This window comes from Anas acuta, chromosome 5, assembly GCF_963932015.1.
Source record: "Anas acuta chromosome 5, bAnaAcu1.1, whole genome shotgun sequence".
Lineage (NCBI taxonomy): Eukaryota > Metazoa > Chordata > Aves > Anseriformes > Anatidae > Anas > Anas acuta.
Window position 1 is genome coordinate 4,317,796 of NC_088983.1, and position 12,610 is coordinate 4,330,405.

General features: G+C 48.4%; 1 protein-coding gene across 1 annotated transcript in view; it reads left to right on the forward strand.

Annotated features, from left to right (window-relative positions):
• Positions 1–7,338: 7,338 nt before the first annotated feature.
• Positions 7,339–12,610, forward strand: part of PELI2 (pellino E3 ubiquitin protein ligase family member 2) — a 71,533-nt gene continuing 66,261 nt past the window's right edge. Inside the window, exon 1 of the mRNA XM_068682377.1 lies at positions 7,339–7,544. Within this exon, the coding sequence (XP_068538478.1) occupies positions 7,468–7,544 (77 nt within the window). The 5' untranslated portion in view covers positions 7,339–7,467. The remainder of the gene's footprint in view (positions 7,545–12,610) is intronic.

A 12,610-nucleotide genomic window follows, 5' to 3' on the forward strand; every position in this document is an offset into this window, starting at 1 on the left:
AAGCAGGGACATCTGCACTTGTTCTGTGCTCCCTTATCTTACCCCAGACGCTGCTGCAGCTCAGAGGAGCTCCTGCTCACACACAGACGTTTCGGAGAGGATCCAGCACGCGCTGAAATATTTAAATGTCTCGCCGTGCTCAGGCAGTGACCTCTGAATACTGAGGGACCCTTTTCTGTTCCTGATCCTGGAAATCGCCCGCGGCTTCTGCCTTTGTTCCGCTCGCCCCAGCCTCCATATGCTCCGTTCACACCCTCAAGTTATCGATGGGCTGCGTGTGGCAAACGTAAAGGTTTGCAGGCGGGGGCTGGCAGCTCACCCGGATTTTTGGCTGCTGCAGATGGGGCGAGCTGCGGGTCCGGCCATGCGGGTTGCACATTGGGCCAGCTCCTGGGCGAGGGAGGCTTCCCGTGGCCCCGCTCCCATCTGTTCCCAAAATCCCATGATTGCAGCACCAAGTAACTCACGCAGGGCTGTCAGGTCCTGCTCTTCCTAATAAAGATGCCAGCGTGTTCCTACCAACAGCCTCAGCACCTCCCCTGCACTGGGTTTTGCAGCCTGCAGAGAGGAGAATGGTCCACGTGTGTTTTCCTCAGGGCACGTTTGGGGAGTTTTTGCCGAATAATCAGCTGGGCAGGGGGCTGTGGGTGCTGCCTGGTGGGGGTTTTACCCTTTGGTAGGACCTCATCCTTCCCTGTGAGGTCAGTGAGGGTTTGCCACCGGCTCCGTGGGTGCTCGCTGTCCAGATGGGATGGATACAGGTGCTTTCTCTTGCATGAAAAAATGACCGGCAGCCTCATTTTTGACTAAAATACCTGAAACAGGGAGTCTTTCATTCCAGAAGGTGATTTTTATTAGCAAGCGGCTGCCTGTTCTTTCTATCCCTTCAATAATGGATTTTTCATTGCTTTGGTTGGACGTCTGCTCTATCTACGGCCACTAACACTTAGCAATGAATCCGTGTTGATTTTCTTTCAGCTCAAAGGCTTTTTTCATTCATCTTGCGTCTCTTACTGTCAAAAAAAAAAAAAAAAAAAAAGTCTCATGGTCTTTTTTCTCATGGTCTCGTGAGCTTCTCCTCGTGTTCCCATACAAAATCTCCCCCAGTTTAACATCACTGGTAAATCTCAGCAGCGCAGCTTACGGCCATGCCTTTTTTCTGGCCCTAAAGGCGAGGGGTTCTCACCCTCTTCCAAAATAACTCCGCTCCCTTGTTAAGGCAAGTCATTATCTGATGAGGTACGAGGCGTCTTCATCTCCTAATGATGCCAGCAAAAGCCAGCAGCAATCAGGGGGCTACCAGAATTGCATTTCCCAGTCATTACCCTATTGCTGAGAAATACACTTTTCGGCCATCCATCTGCTGAAGTGCCCATAATAATGACAACTCAACCGGCGGCTCGCCTGATCCCCACGCTGATGGTGATCCTTTCAGCTTACAAAGCTAACGACTTCATAATTGCCCACAGCCTGCAGGTGTAGGAGAAGCCACCATCGATAACTGCAGACGCTCCCACGGCCAGGAGGAAGGCAGTGCTGGGGGGCTGCCCTTGCGCGGTGCCTTAACAGGATGTTGCAGGACGTTGTTCCTTTGGCTACATCTTCCTGACATCTGTGCCCATCTGTTGTTTGCTTTCGCTGGGGTTTTGTTTGTTTTAATTTCTTTCCTCGTGCTTAGATTTCAAGGTTTTGGGGGTTTCAGTGTGGTTGTGTGTTTTTTTTTTTTTGAGTTTATCCATTGCCTGGCTGAAGGCAGCCTGGATGCCTGCCAGGAGCACCTGGCAATGCACTCACTTAGTAAATTATAGTAATGAAAAGAATGTCAGATGCTAGGAGGTGGTTACAGGACTTCACTGATGTATATACTTTGCAGACCAAACGCTGCTTTTAACATATTCAGCTATGACCCAGCCCCTCTTTACCCTAAGCAGATGCAGGGGAGAAAACTGATTAGCTGTGAGTTCTTGCTGCTGGAGAAGTCCGAAATTGGGAGTAGGATCTATTAACCACAGATCCCACAGACCTCAGCAAAACGATGTTATTTTTTTCCTTGTAAAATCAGGTGCATGTATAAGTGAGACAAGGACGGCGTGGTCCTGCAGGATGAGCAGGACCCCGTGGGTCCTTGGGGCTTTGGGATCTGCTCCCTGCTGGGGAGCAGCGTGTGGGATCGTGCCGGAGGCTGCTGCTGCAACGTGCTGGTGATCCGCTGCCTGAACGGCAGCCAGGGGACCCTCTCTCCTTTCTAATATGCAATAATTTCTAAAGCGCATTTCATTCTCTGCCGCGGAAATATGTGCAAACGGTGCTCGGTTTTAAGTGGCTTTGTGGGTGTTCCTGAATTGCTGCTGGGTGAAATCCTTCAGCGGCTGCAAACTGTGAAAGTTTGGGGTCTGAGGTTCACCCTGCTGGCATAGCAGAGCTCCCATCGCATCCCAGCTAGAAAAGAGGAGCTCCTCTCCCCCCTTATATCCTGCAGCGATTTGGGCATTCTCATTAAGTCCAGTGGATGAGGTCTGGTTGATTTATGGGCTGGCTGATTGTCGCTTTGTGGATGTGGACCCAGCCATCTGCTGCAGGAGCTCCTCTCTGGGCCTTCCCAGGGGAAAGTGTCATTGCTGGGGATGGTTTTTGCAGTAGGATAGGGTGATCTGATCCTGGGAACTGGTTGATCACCAGCTTTGTCTGCTGGGATGAAGGTTGGAGCAGCAGAATTTTCCCTAAATTGGGTCCAAGGAAATTCAAGGGAAGCTGTCCCCATTCCCTACCTCCCACCGTCGCTGTGTTAGTATTAACTTTTAAACAAAGAGGACATTAAGAGGAAAAAGGGCAACATCTTGGACAGGGAAAGTCCATTCATGGGTGAGCAACTGGGATGGGAGAGAGCATCCCACAAAGGGGACGTGGTGATGTGAGAGGGAACTCAGCTCTGGGGCTGCAGGCGGACCCATATCGAGAGGCGATGCTGAGAGCCGGGTTGCTGCTGCTTCTGATTTTGGCAGACTCATACAAAATATGTTTATTCCCCCTTAGCCAGCCCCTCAGGAGAGGAACTACACAGGTGAGCAGCTGGGGCACGGGGAAAAGTAATGCCCTTGGCTCTACCCCATAGGGAAAGGGATGGGGAACACCCAGCCAGGGACATCGCATATTTTCTCAGAATAACCCATGCTGTTGGAAAAGACAGACACGTTTACGTACAGCAGCTCCTTGGCACATTTTATTTGTCTTTGAGACTTCTGTTGATCTCTGGGCTAATGTTGCAAGAGAAGGACCTATAGTGACTAAAATCTCAGCGTGTCTTTGCTGAATGATAATAGCTCAATTAGAGCCAGTCATTAGGTAGATATGTCTAAGGTCATCTTCTCTGTGTACTTCACTTGGACGTTTTCTTGCTAGGTCCTCCTATAACTCTTTGCAGTCAGCTTAAAATTTTTGGCTTCTCAGCAAACATTTCCATTATAAGCGAGCTGCCCGGCCAAGGTCCCACAAGAAGACCACGGTGTCCCGGCAGTAACCTCTCCCCACCGTGAAAAGGAGAACTCCAAGCCTTTGGTTTCTCATGCTGTTACCCCATGAAGAACTTTCTTATCTCATGCTGCTTTTATTTCTTTCACAGCCCTTATGTGGCAAAACTCTCGTGAAATGCAGGTATGCGATCATCTTTTTTGGCTGCTTTAGAGGGAATGAATGGCTTACAAACTTTGACTTCTTTCTGCAAAAGCCCCTGCTGCCCTCTCAGGTTTATTAATTGTGTCCCTAAGCATCCATATTTACCTGCTTCTTACTGCATTTCCTACAGATTTGGTGGTACAGAAGCCAGACCGAGTGGATCACAGCTCTCAAGCTTGCCCATGATGTCAAATTTGGTGTTTCCCATCTGCTGGAGACAAACGCTGTTCATAATTCAGCCCTGTCATACCTGAACCTCTTTACAACCCCTGGGCCAGTGACATCTCACCCCAGCAATCTGCTCCGCTCTCAATTAACCTGTTTGTTTTAAAATCTCTGCTGCTGACAGTGGTATTTAAGAAGTTCCCCAGCCCTGATGAAGACAGCTTTGTTCTGGGAGCCTCCAGCCCCCATCCTGGTGCAGAGGCTTCACTAAGCTAAGTCACCATGATTTTATCCCTTTTTATCCCAATTTCTTTCACCCTTGTACTGTGGGCTGTCCCCAGCCTGTCCCTGATATATTTTTTTGTGCATCTCCATGCCTTTGGCAAACTGTTCTGTAACATCTTTTTTGCTTGTCTTGTTGTGGTTTTGTATTCACCAGTGTTTATGCTGTATTCCCTCTTCCTCATTTAGATGTAGCCTTTTGATGACTGCCTTTTTGCCTCCTAACAGCCTTTGTCACTCTGTGTAGCTACTCTGCTTTTTAAAACTCCTTTAGGGTCTTTAGGAAAGAGTTATGTGTTAGGCACGAGCCTGCAACACATTCTTAAGGTGCCACCATGATACTTGAGATCATTTTATCCTTTCAGCTCTTCCATTTTATTTTTGTTGCCATTGCCCTTTCTAAATTTTCGCTGCTACCGTAAATGAAAATTAAGTGGAAAATTAAGACATTACCAGGTCCAAAACATACAAATGTCTCCCAAATATTGTAAAGAAATGCAAACCTGTTTCAGTCTGGGTCGGGCACCAAAACCCACATGTAACACAAGGAACTGGAAGGGTCCTGGTGCCGTATTAAGCCCAGCAGCACATCCTTACCAGCCATCACCCTAAAAGCTGAACACAGACCTGCAGGATCATTGGCCTGGTGATGGAAACCTGTGCCCCTGTTCATTGCCAGAGCTGGGATGTTCATGTGCAACATGAGCCACACGTATGGTGGGAGGGCTATTGATGTCTTTCAATACTTTATATTTCAAGCTGGTTCCCTAAGCCCCGATTCATGAAAGCACTGAAGTACTTACTCTGAGTCCAGCACATCTGTAAGTACTTTGCTGAATTAGAGCCTTATTAATCTTCCTGTATTTAAAATAACTTTTTACTACGTTTTAAAAACAAACGGGCACGCATTATTTCTCCGTGTCTAGGATTTTTTCAGACACTGATTTTAATGCTCTCCTGGCTTTGCTGGATAGCCCTCCTGCAAGCTGCTGCCCTGGCCAAGCAGCTGCTCACGATAAAGCCGGGAATGAGCTGCCTTTCGCAAGGAAGGGGCTCAAAGTCATCATCAATTCTCACTTCAGGGGATGCTCCCCAAAAAAGCTGCCCCGAGAAGCTATGTGGAGCCATCCCAAAGGCGAGAGCGCAAGACAATTCGAGCTTAAAAATAATTGAATGCAGCTGTAGGTACATTTCTCCATTCTTTCAATGGACTTAGGGAAAAATGCCAGCTACGGTTTGTTTGCTCCAGTTGCAAAAAGGAATTTTTGGAGCTCTAGGAAGCACTGGTGTTGGTGTTGGTGTGGGACATGGAGCTGTGCAGTGTATGGCAAAGCAGCTCTCTGCCCCTGTCTCCACCTCGTTGCTCTCATTAGAAAATTAAAAGCAGGTTTCCAGTGCTGGGAGCAGTGGGTCCTTGGGAGCTGCAATGAGAAAACCAGCGCTTTAGGAAGAAAGGCCCTTTAACACCTTGTGGGGCTGGGGCTGCACCTCCCCTCTCCATTTTCCAGCCTAAAACAACCAACGTGGGACTGCCAAATGAAGAGGCTGTTACTGCTGCTCACCCCTCACTGCAACATAAGTCACTGTCAAAACAACAGACAGTCGCATTTCCAAGGGAAAAAAACTACATTAACCCAAAGCCCAGGGGTTATCTCACCGAATACACCTCCCTGAAGCCTGCTCAGCTCTTTTTCTCAGCCCTGCACTTGTCTTTTTTTTTTTTCAGCAATGCAAACCGGTGTATTTTCTTCATTCATTGCATTGCGATAGCACTCACGAACCTCTCTGTGCAAGGCTCTGTCCATTTTGGCCTCTTCTCCCCAAAGTGCACAGTGTTAGAAAATGAGAAAAAAGGAAACAGGCAAAAAAAAAAAAAAAAAAAAAAGATCTTCAAGGTCCTTCCTCATCCTCCATCCCCACAGGGCATGGGGGGCATGGGGGCAGGACAAAACGCTGTAAATCCAGCCGGACAGCGGGACTTTGGGCTTACAGGAAGCCTGAAACTGTTTCAGAGCACTCCTTGGAAGACAATTTCAGCTTGTTTACGCCATGTGAAAGCAAAGCTAACACGAAGGCCTTGCGTTTGGGGGGAGAGAGGGAAGGACTCGAAGAGGATGCAGCCAGGAGGATTGTTTTTCACACTGTTTTCCAAGCTGTATTTGTTTTCTTTGACAGTGACTTACGGCCCGGCTTTCTTTTCTATTTTGTTAGGGCAATAAAGAAGATAAATCTGTAATAATTCAGCTCTCTGTCTTTAATAAAACCTTGTCTTCTTCGCACAGCCCCTGGGAAGATCTCCATCCTGCAGCCCTGCAAGATTGGCTGGATTTTTCCATTTCACCTCTTCACCAGAAACGGCAGAAAAATAGCATTACCAAGAAAATTAATAGCTAAATACAATTTCAGCCAGGGGAAAGCTCCCGGCAGGAGGAGCAGGGCTCGCTCCCCAGCCCATGGCTCCGACCGGGGAAGATTTCCATTGAGGGCCACAAGCGGCAGCAAGGCCATTGAAATTACTTCTCTTTGTCCTCAAACAGGGTGCGGGGACCTCCATTTAGGGCCAGTGGGGATTCCCATCCTCCACAGGCATCGTTTTGGGGCTAATTTTGTGGGTTTTCTCCTTGGTTGGGTACTGAAGGAAAGCGAACGATGGGTGTGCTTGGGGGCTGCCACGGCCATGAGCAGCACAGGGTGGCGATCCCTTGGGTGTCACTACAGAAAATTTAGGGTTTTTTTGCACCTCACTGTCTCAACAGAAAATTTAGGTTTTTTTTTGTGTGCCCCGCTGCCTTTTTGGCCCAGTTTTGTGCTGCACAAGGCCTGGCAATGGTGGGACATAGGAACATGGGACCATGACGGGATGGCCTGAGGTGCCTGTGGCTGGGACGTGCGGATCTGGTGATCTGGGGCTGTGCGGGACCCTGAAGGGATCAAATCCCACTGTGGATCCTGGCCCCACAAGGGACCTGCACCCCCCACAACCACAGTGCGCGGCCCCTTTAAGCGCAGCCCCCTCCCCTTTACTCTATGTTTACATAACACACCGCGCCCGTACCACCACCACTCCCGGAGAAAAGGAGGGGGGGGGGAGGCACCGGCACCTCCTCCAAACCCCACCCCCTCAGCGGGGCGGCGAACGGGCGGCCGCGGCGCTCCTCCCCCTCCCCCGCACTTGGTACGCCCCGCGGGCGCTCCCCCCCCCCCCCCCGGGGTGTAGTGGCCGGCGCCGGGCGGCCGCGGGCTCAGAGCGGGGCTGGGACCGGCCCCGGCGGGAGGGGGGGGAGCGAGCGAGGAGGAGGAGGAAGCAAAAGGGGAGGAAGAAAGGGGGCGAAACCTCTTGGCGCCCCCATGTTCTCCCCCAGCCAGGAGGAGCACTGCGCCCCCAACAAGGAGCCCGTCAAGTACGGGGAGCTGGTGGTGCTGGGGTGAGCTGCGGATGGGGGCTGGTTTTTGGGGGGTGTGGGGGGGGCTGCGATGCTTCATCCCTCCTTCATCATCATCATCCTCATCCTCGTCCCACCCCCCTTTATGAATTTATTTGGTTTTATTTTATTTTTTTTCCTTCTTCGCTGGGCTTTGCGGGGTGCTGGGGGGGTGGTTTGGGGGCTTTGGGGGTCGTGGAGGGGTGGTTTTGGGGTCAGGGGGGTGTTTTTAGGGGCAGGGTTACGTGGAGGGATGGTTTTGGGGTCAGGGAGGATGGTTTTGGGGTCGGGGGTATGGAAACACTCAGGTTTCCAGCCGGGCGCCCCGTGCGAAGCGTTGTTCAGCCTCCCCCAGGAGCCGTGCCAGAGCTGCTGGGAGGTCAAAACCTTGATTTTTTTGGGGGTCGTTTGGGATTTTTTGGTTGTTGTTTTGCTCGAGGTGCCCTCCCGAGCTGGGCTCGCCTCTGCAGAGCCCAGTGCGGCCAGCCTGGTGCCTGCCAACCTTTGGGGCTCCTCGCGGCCATACAGGTCAAGATCCAGGCACCGGGGGACAACGCTCAGCTGCCAGCAAGAACACAGCGCCCAAAGACTCAAATTTAACTAATTTGGTTTGGGAAGAACGCCCGTATCAAAGTAAATCTGAGAAAGCAGCGATCTCGCTGTGCTAACTGCGAAAATGGAGGGTCCCCTCAGCTGGGCAACGCCGTCGCCGACAATAAAGTCTCGGCATAACGCTGAATCTTTAATTACAGCGGGGCCCGTGGATCGGTGCTGTGCTGCAGAGGCTTTTTTGTGCACAGCTGGAAGCGTTTTCCTTTCTGTTGCTTGACTATTTTTAGCCGCCGTTGAAAGTACAGAAGTATGAAATGTTTTGGCTCCGGTCTCACCATAGCAAAGTGCGGCGTGCTTGTATTTTTTTTTTATTTTTTTTTTTAATTATTTCCTTTCATATGGAAATGCATCGATCTCTGGCTTATCGGCTCTGCCCAAGGTCTTGATCTTCCCTGCAGTGTGTTGAAACACGCCAATAAAATTTAAATAAACTTCCGATCGCCCGAGCCTAGTTATTATTTGCCTATCAGCTGTTCCCTAAAGCTACTGAGCTTATATTGCCCTGCTATTGCGTGTACTTAAAAAAAAAAAAAAAAAAAAAAAAAAAAAAAAAAAAGACAGAAATCTTCTCGTCCTTGTAGTAGGAAGCCTGTGAGCTGGCAGCTGAGCGTGTCTGTGGCCGGTCTGTCTGCGTAGCCTGCAATGGGACGCGGCGAGGCACTGGCTGGCACGGATGTGGAGGTGATGTAGAGAGAGGTGGACGTGATGGGGACGGTCCAGGGAGTGCTGTGACTTCGATAATTACACTTGGGTTGGTGTTTTTGACGCTTTCGGGGTTGATTGCCACGTTTCCCATCGGATGTTTTAAATGGTAATGCCATAAATAAGACAAACTTGCTCTCTTTTTTTTTTTTTTTTTCTTTGGTGACTCAATGCGTGTGGCTGGGAATTCTTGGAACAGCTTAAGCATCTGTTCAGTAGCATTTAAAAAAAATTATAAATACCTGTTTTGTAGTTAAAAATCTTTCAATCTGGAGTTCAGTGTAGATAAGACAGGATAAATCTGCTCTGCTCGTCAAAGGGGAGACCGAGACCCATCAACTGCGAAAGCCTGGCCTTGCAGCTCTTGTTGTAACTGATAGCATGACCTCACAGCTAATTTGACCAAAAAAAGTTGTTCTGAGATACCTTGGAGTGTTTTTTAAAAAAAAAAAAAGTGTTGGTTGTGATGCTGATGAATAACTTCTGTCTTGAGCTGTGAGACCTTTACACTGGGTGGGGGAAAATGATGATGAACAAAGAAACTGAGCTGGCAAACTGCTGAGAGCTGGGTTTTTAAGATGATAAAACTTTCCCTTCGTCTTCTGCACTTACTCTGCCTTAATATTAAAGATGCTTCGATGCTTGGTGTTGACATCGAGGGGGAGGTATCCCCTGGTGGGTCTCCCACCTGGACCATCCTGAGTTGTCTCGTGGTGGCTGTGATCCCGTCTGTGCTTTGCAGAGGGTAAATCCAGGTGTCTGCAGTCGGTCACTGCAGCAAATGTGCTTCTAATCACTTCCCCCAGTAGCCCGTTACGTGCTTTCTGTAAGTGCTGTGGCAGTTTGTGTTTGGTTAAGGTTTTGCTGAGGTTTACATAATCAATGCTGTCGCGAACAAACCCGGTTTATATAAATCAAGCCAGGCAGGTCAAGATGGCTGGTAAAGAAGAGATCATCTGGCTGTGTACATCTGCTCGTAGCATCATCTGTTCACAAAAGGCTGTGGATTTCTTGAAGTAGAAACACTTGGAGTCTTTTTTTTTTTTTTCTTTTTTTTTTTTTTTCTTTGAGCATTATTTGAAGTTCCTTGGAAGTAGTATCCCATTAAGTGCTTGTTGGGAAGGAGATGCTGAACGCAGGGTGTCGTGGTGTTAGGGAATTGTTTGGTGTGCCTGGTCAGGGACTCAGAATGGGTCAAGATTTGGCTCTGGGCTGGACAAAACTGGGCTGCCCAGCGAGGTGGTGGAGTCACCATCCCTGGAAGTCTTCAAAAGACGTTTAGATGTAGAGCTTAGGGATATGGTTTAGTGGGGACTGTTAGTGTTAGGTTAGAGGTTGGACTCGATGATCTTGAGGTCTCTTCCAACCTAGAAATTCTGTGATTCTGTGAAAACCAAGCAGCTCCCTCAAGTTGCCTCTCCTGTGGCCCATGGCAATGTGGGCACGATGTTCACCATTGGGTTTGTGGCTGCTGCTTGTAAGATCTTTGCCTTTGGACTATGTCAGCACCTACCTTAGGCTGTGCATGCATATTTTTGCAGGCTTCTCCAGCATTTCACAGTGTTGGTGAGCAGCTGGGACCTCTCAGGTGAGCGGTGTGGGCAGTGGTGTCAGCTGGAGGAGGAGCACCAAAGCAGCAGGTGTCTTAGTGGCTGAGTTCTCTCGCAGTCAAAGATTTGAGCCCTGACATTAGATGAGCTGAGTTTGGTGTCCTACCACCAGTTCTAGGGGTTTCTGAGAAGTGTGTGCGTGTAGGTTTAATATTTCTCACTAACAAACACTCCTGTTGGCTATTCCTTAGCAAAGAAGTGCAGCACGTTGAGGGAAACTTTCTTACAGACTTTGTGGATTTTGCAGTATCCAATATTTATTTTGCGGAGCAAAAAATAAGGATTGTCACTCAGTCTTGTTACAGTGGCCACTTTGAAATCTGTCAATATTCACGTATAAATTTTCATTGCAGTAAATGAATGAGTGAACTTGTTAATGGTGATGCCCAAGGAGCTGCTGTGAGTTGTTCTGCAGCTCTGTTTGGTGTGGGCCACTGGACCTCCTTGGACAAAGAGACTTCATGCAGCTCTGCTTCAGTTTAACCTTTTTCAAAACTACAATTCTGATCTATGTTTACAGCGATAAATTTGATGATAACCTTTGGGAAGTTCTGATTGATGGGCTGCTCCGTACCTTGAGCAATTTAGACTTGAAGCTTGCCTTTTGTGTTCATCTGAAGGGACCTTCATTTTTAGACTCCTCTTTCTCACACCGGCTTTTTCTGACTGATCAGAGTTCCTCCTTAATCACTACCTTCGGGATGAGCTAAATAAAGTCCTTTAAGTGTTTCCTACTTCCAAGTACGTTTCCAGTTGTTAAATTATCTGTTTGGCTTTTCTTAGAACTCTTTTGTTAATCTTCCCGACCTGCACAGCGAGAGAAGCTGCTGCAGGGAGCCAGCAGCTCTGTCGGGTGCAGGAGCAACGTGTTCCCTGCTCGTCCTTGGTGTCCATCTCCTTCTGCTTGCGGTGAAGGCAGCAGGAGGAGTGGTCCTGGCTTTTGCTGCACTTGCTTGGGTTTGCTGCTGGATGCGAGCCCCGAGGCTTTGTTTTTGTGATTCTGTAATTTTCTTTGCTATGCTTTGCTGTATATATTAGTGAAACCGCTTCGGTACCCTGGGTTCTGCTTTTGAACCTTATTTTTGACTTTTGAACCTTATTTGGGAAACGTACTTCAGGCTTCGTTTAAAGGACGGAGTAGCAAAGACTGGTAGCCACCCGTTAAATGTGTTCAAGGTCACGATTCTCCCAGGGAATCATTTGCTTCGGCAGTCATAGCTGGAAGGCTGCTGTTCTGGAGAAACCGATACATAAATGTGTGTGTGTGTGTTTGATACTGATGGTGGCTTCTTGGGCACCTTTGAGCTTCGATTCTGTTAGATCTTAGATGCTACATATCAAGAATGTGATCAGTGCCAGCTCAGAGCTCGTGGGTAGATTAATCAAACACCGGGAATATTGTGTCTGAATAGAACATGAACTGCGGGGTAGGAAAAAAATCGCAGGAAAGGTTATATCCGAGGAAAGATGGGCGGATTTTTTTTCAATGAATTTATGTATGAAAGTTGGGTAGAGCAAAGGTTCTGCTTCATTTACACTGGGAAACAAAACACATCCCAGTCAGTTCTGTGACTGTCATGTTCCTTGGAGGACTTCTGATTTTCTCAGCTTTGCAGGAGTGCAGATCTGTGCTCAGCTGTTGGCCGCGTTCACAGCAGCTTGGTCCCGATGTAAAATCAGAGGGCAGGAATCTCAAACTCAGGAAGTTAAGATCTGTGTAAGTCGAAGCAAATCACAGCATCAAACATCTGTGGGTTTAATGCTTGTTATGGAGGGAGGACAAAAAAAAAAAAAAGGAAACTGGGTGCATTTGGGAAGCTAGGCTGTAATCCCTCTGGCATGTGCAGGCAGTAGGTCACATGTAGAAGTAGAAGACAGTTTATTTATTTTTTTAAATATGGAAAACAGACTGTTTACTCCGAGTAAACAAGTTTGATAAATGTAAGGCTTTGTTGCCTCTGCCTGATGCACTTCCCGTGCAGAGCCAAATAACTGCGCCTTTCCCCCCTTGGCAGAACCAGGGCTTCATAGTTTCCATTTTCAATTGGAATTTATAAATGAGGAGACGCTATGAAAGTCCACTTGGCTCTACTTAAAAATGTGCCTATAAAACTAGGAATGACTTTCTAGGCTATTAAGATTTGT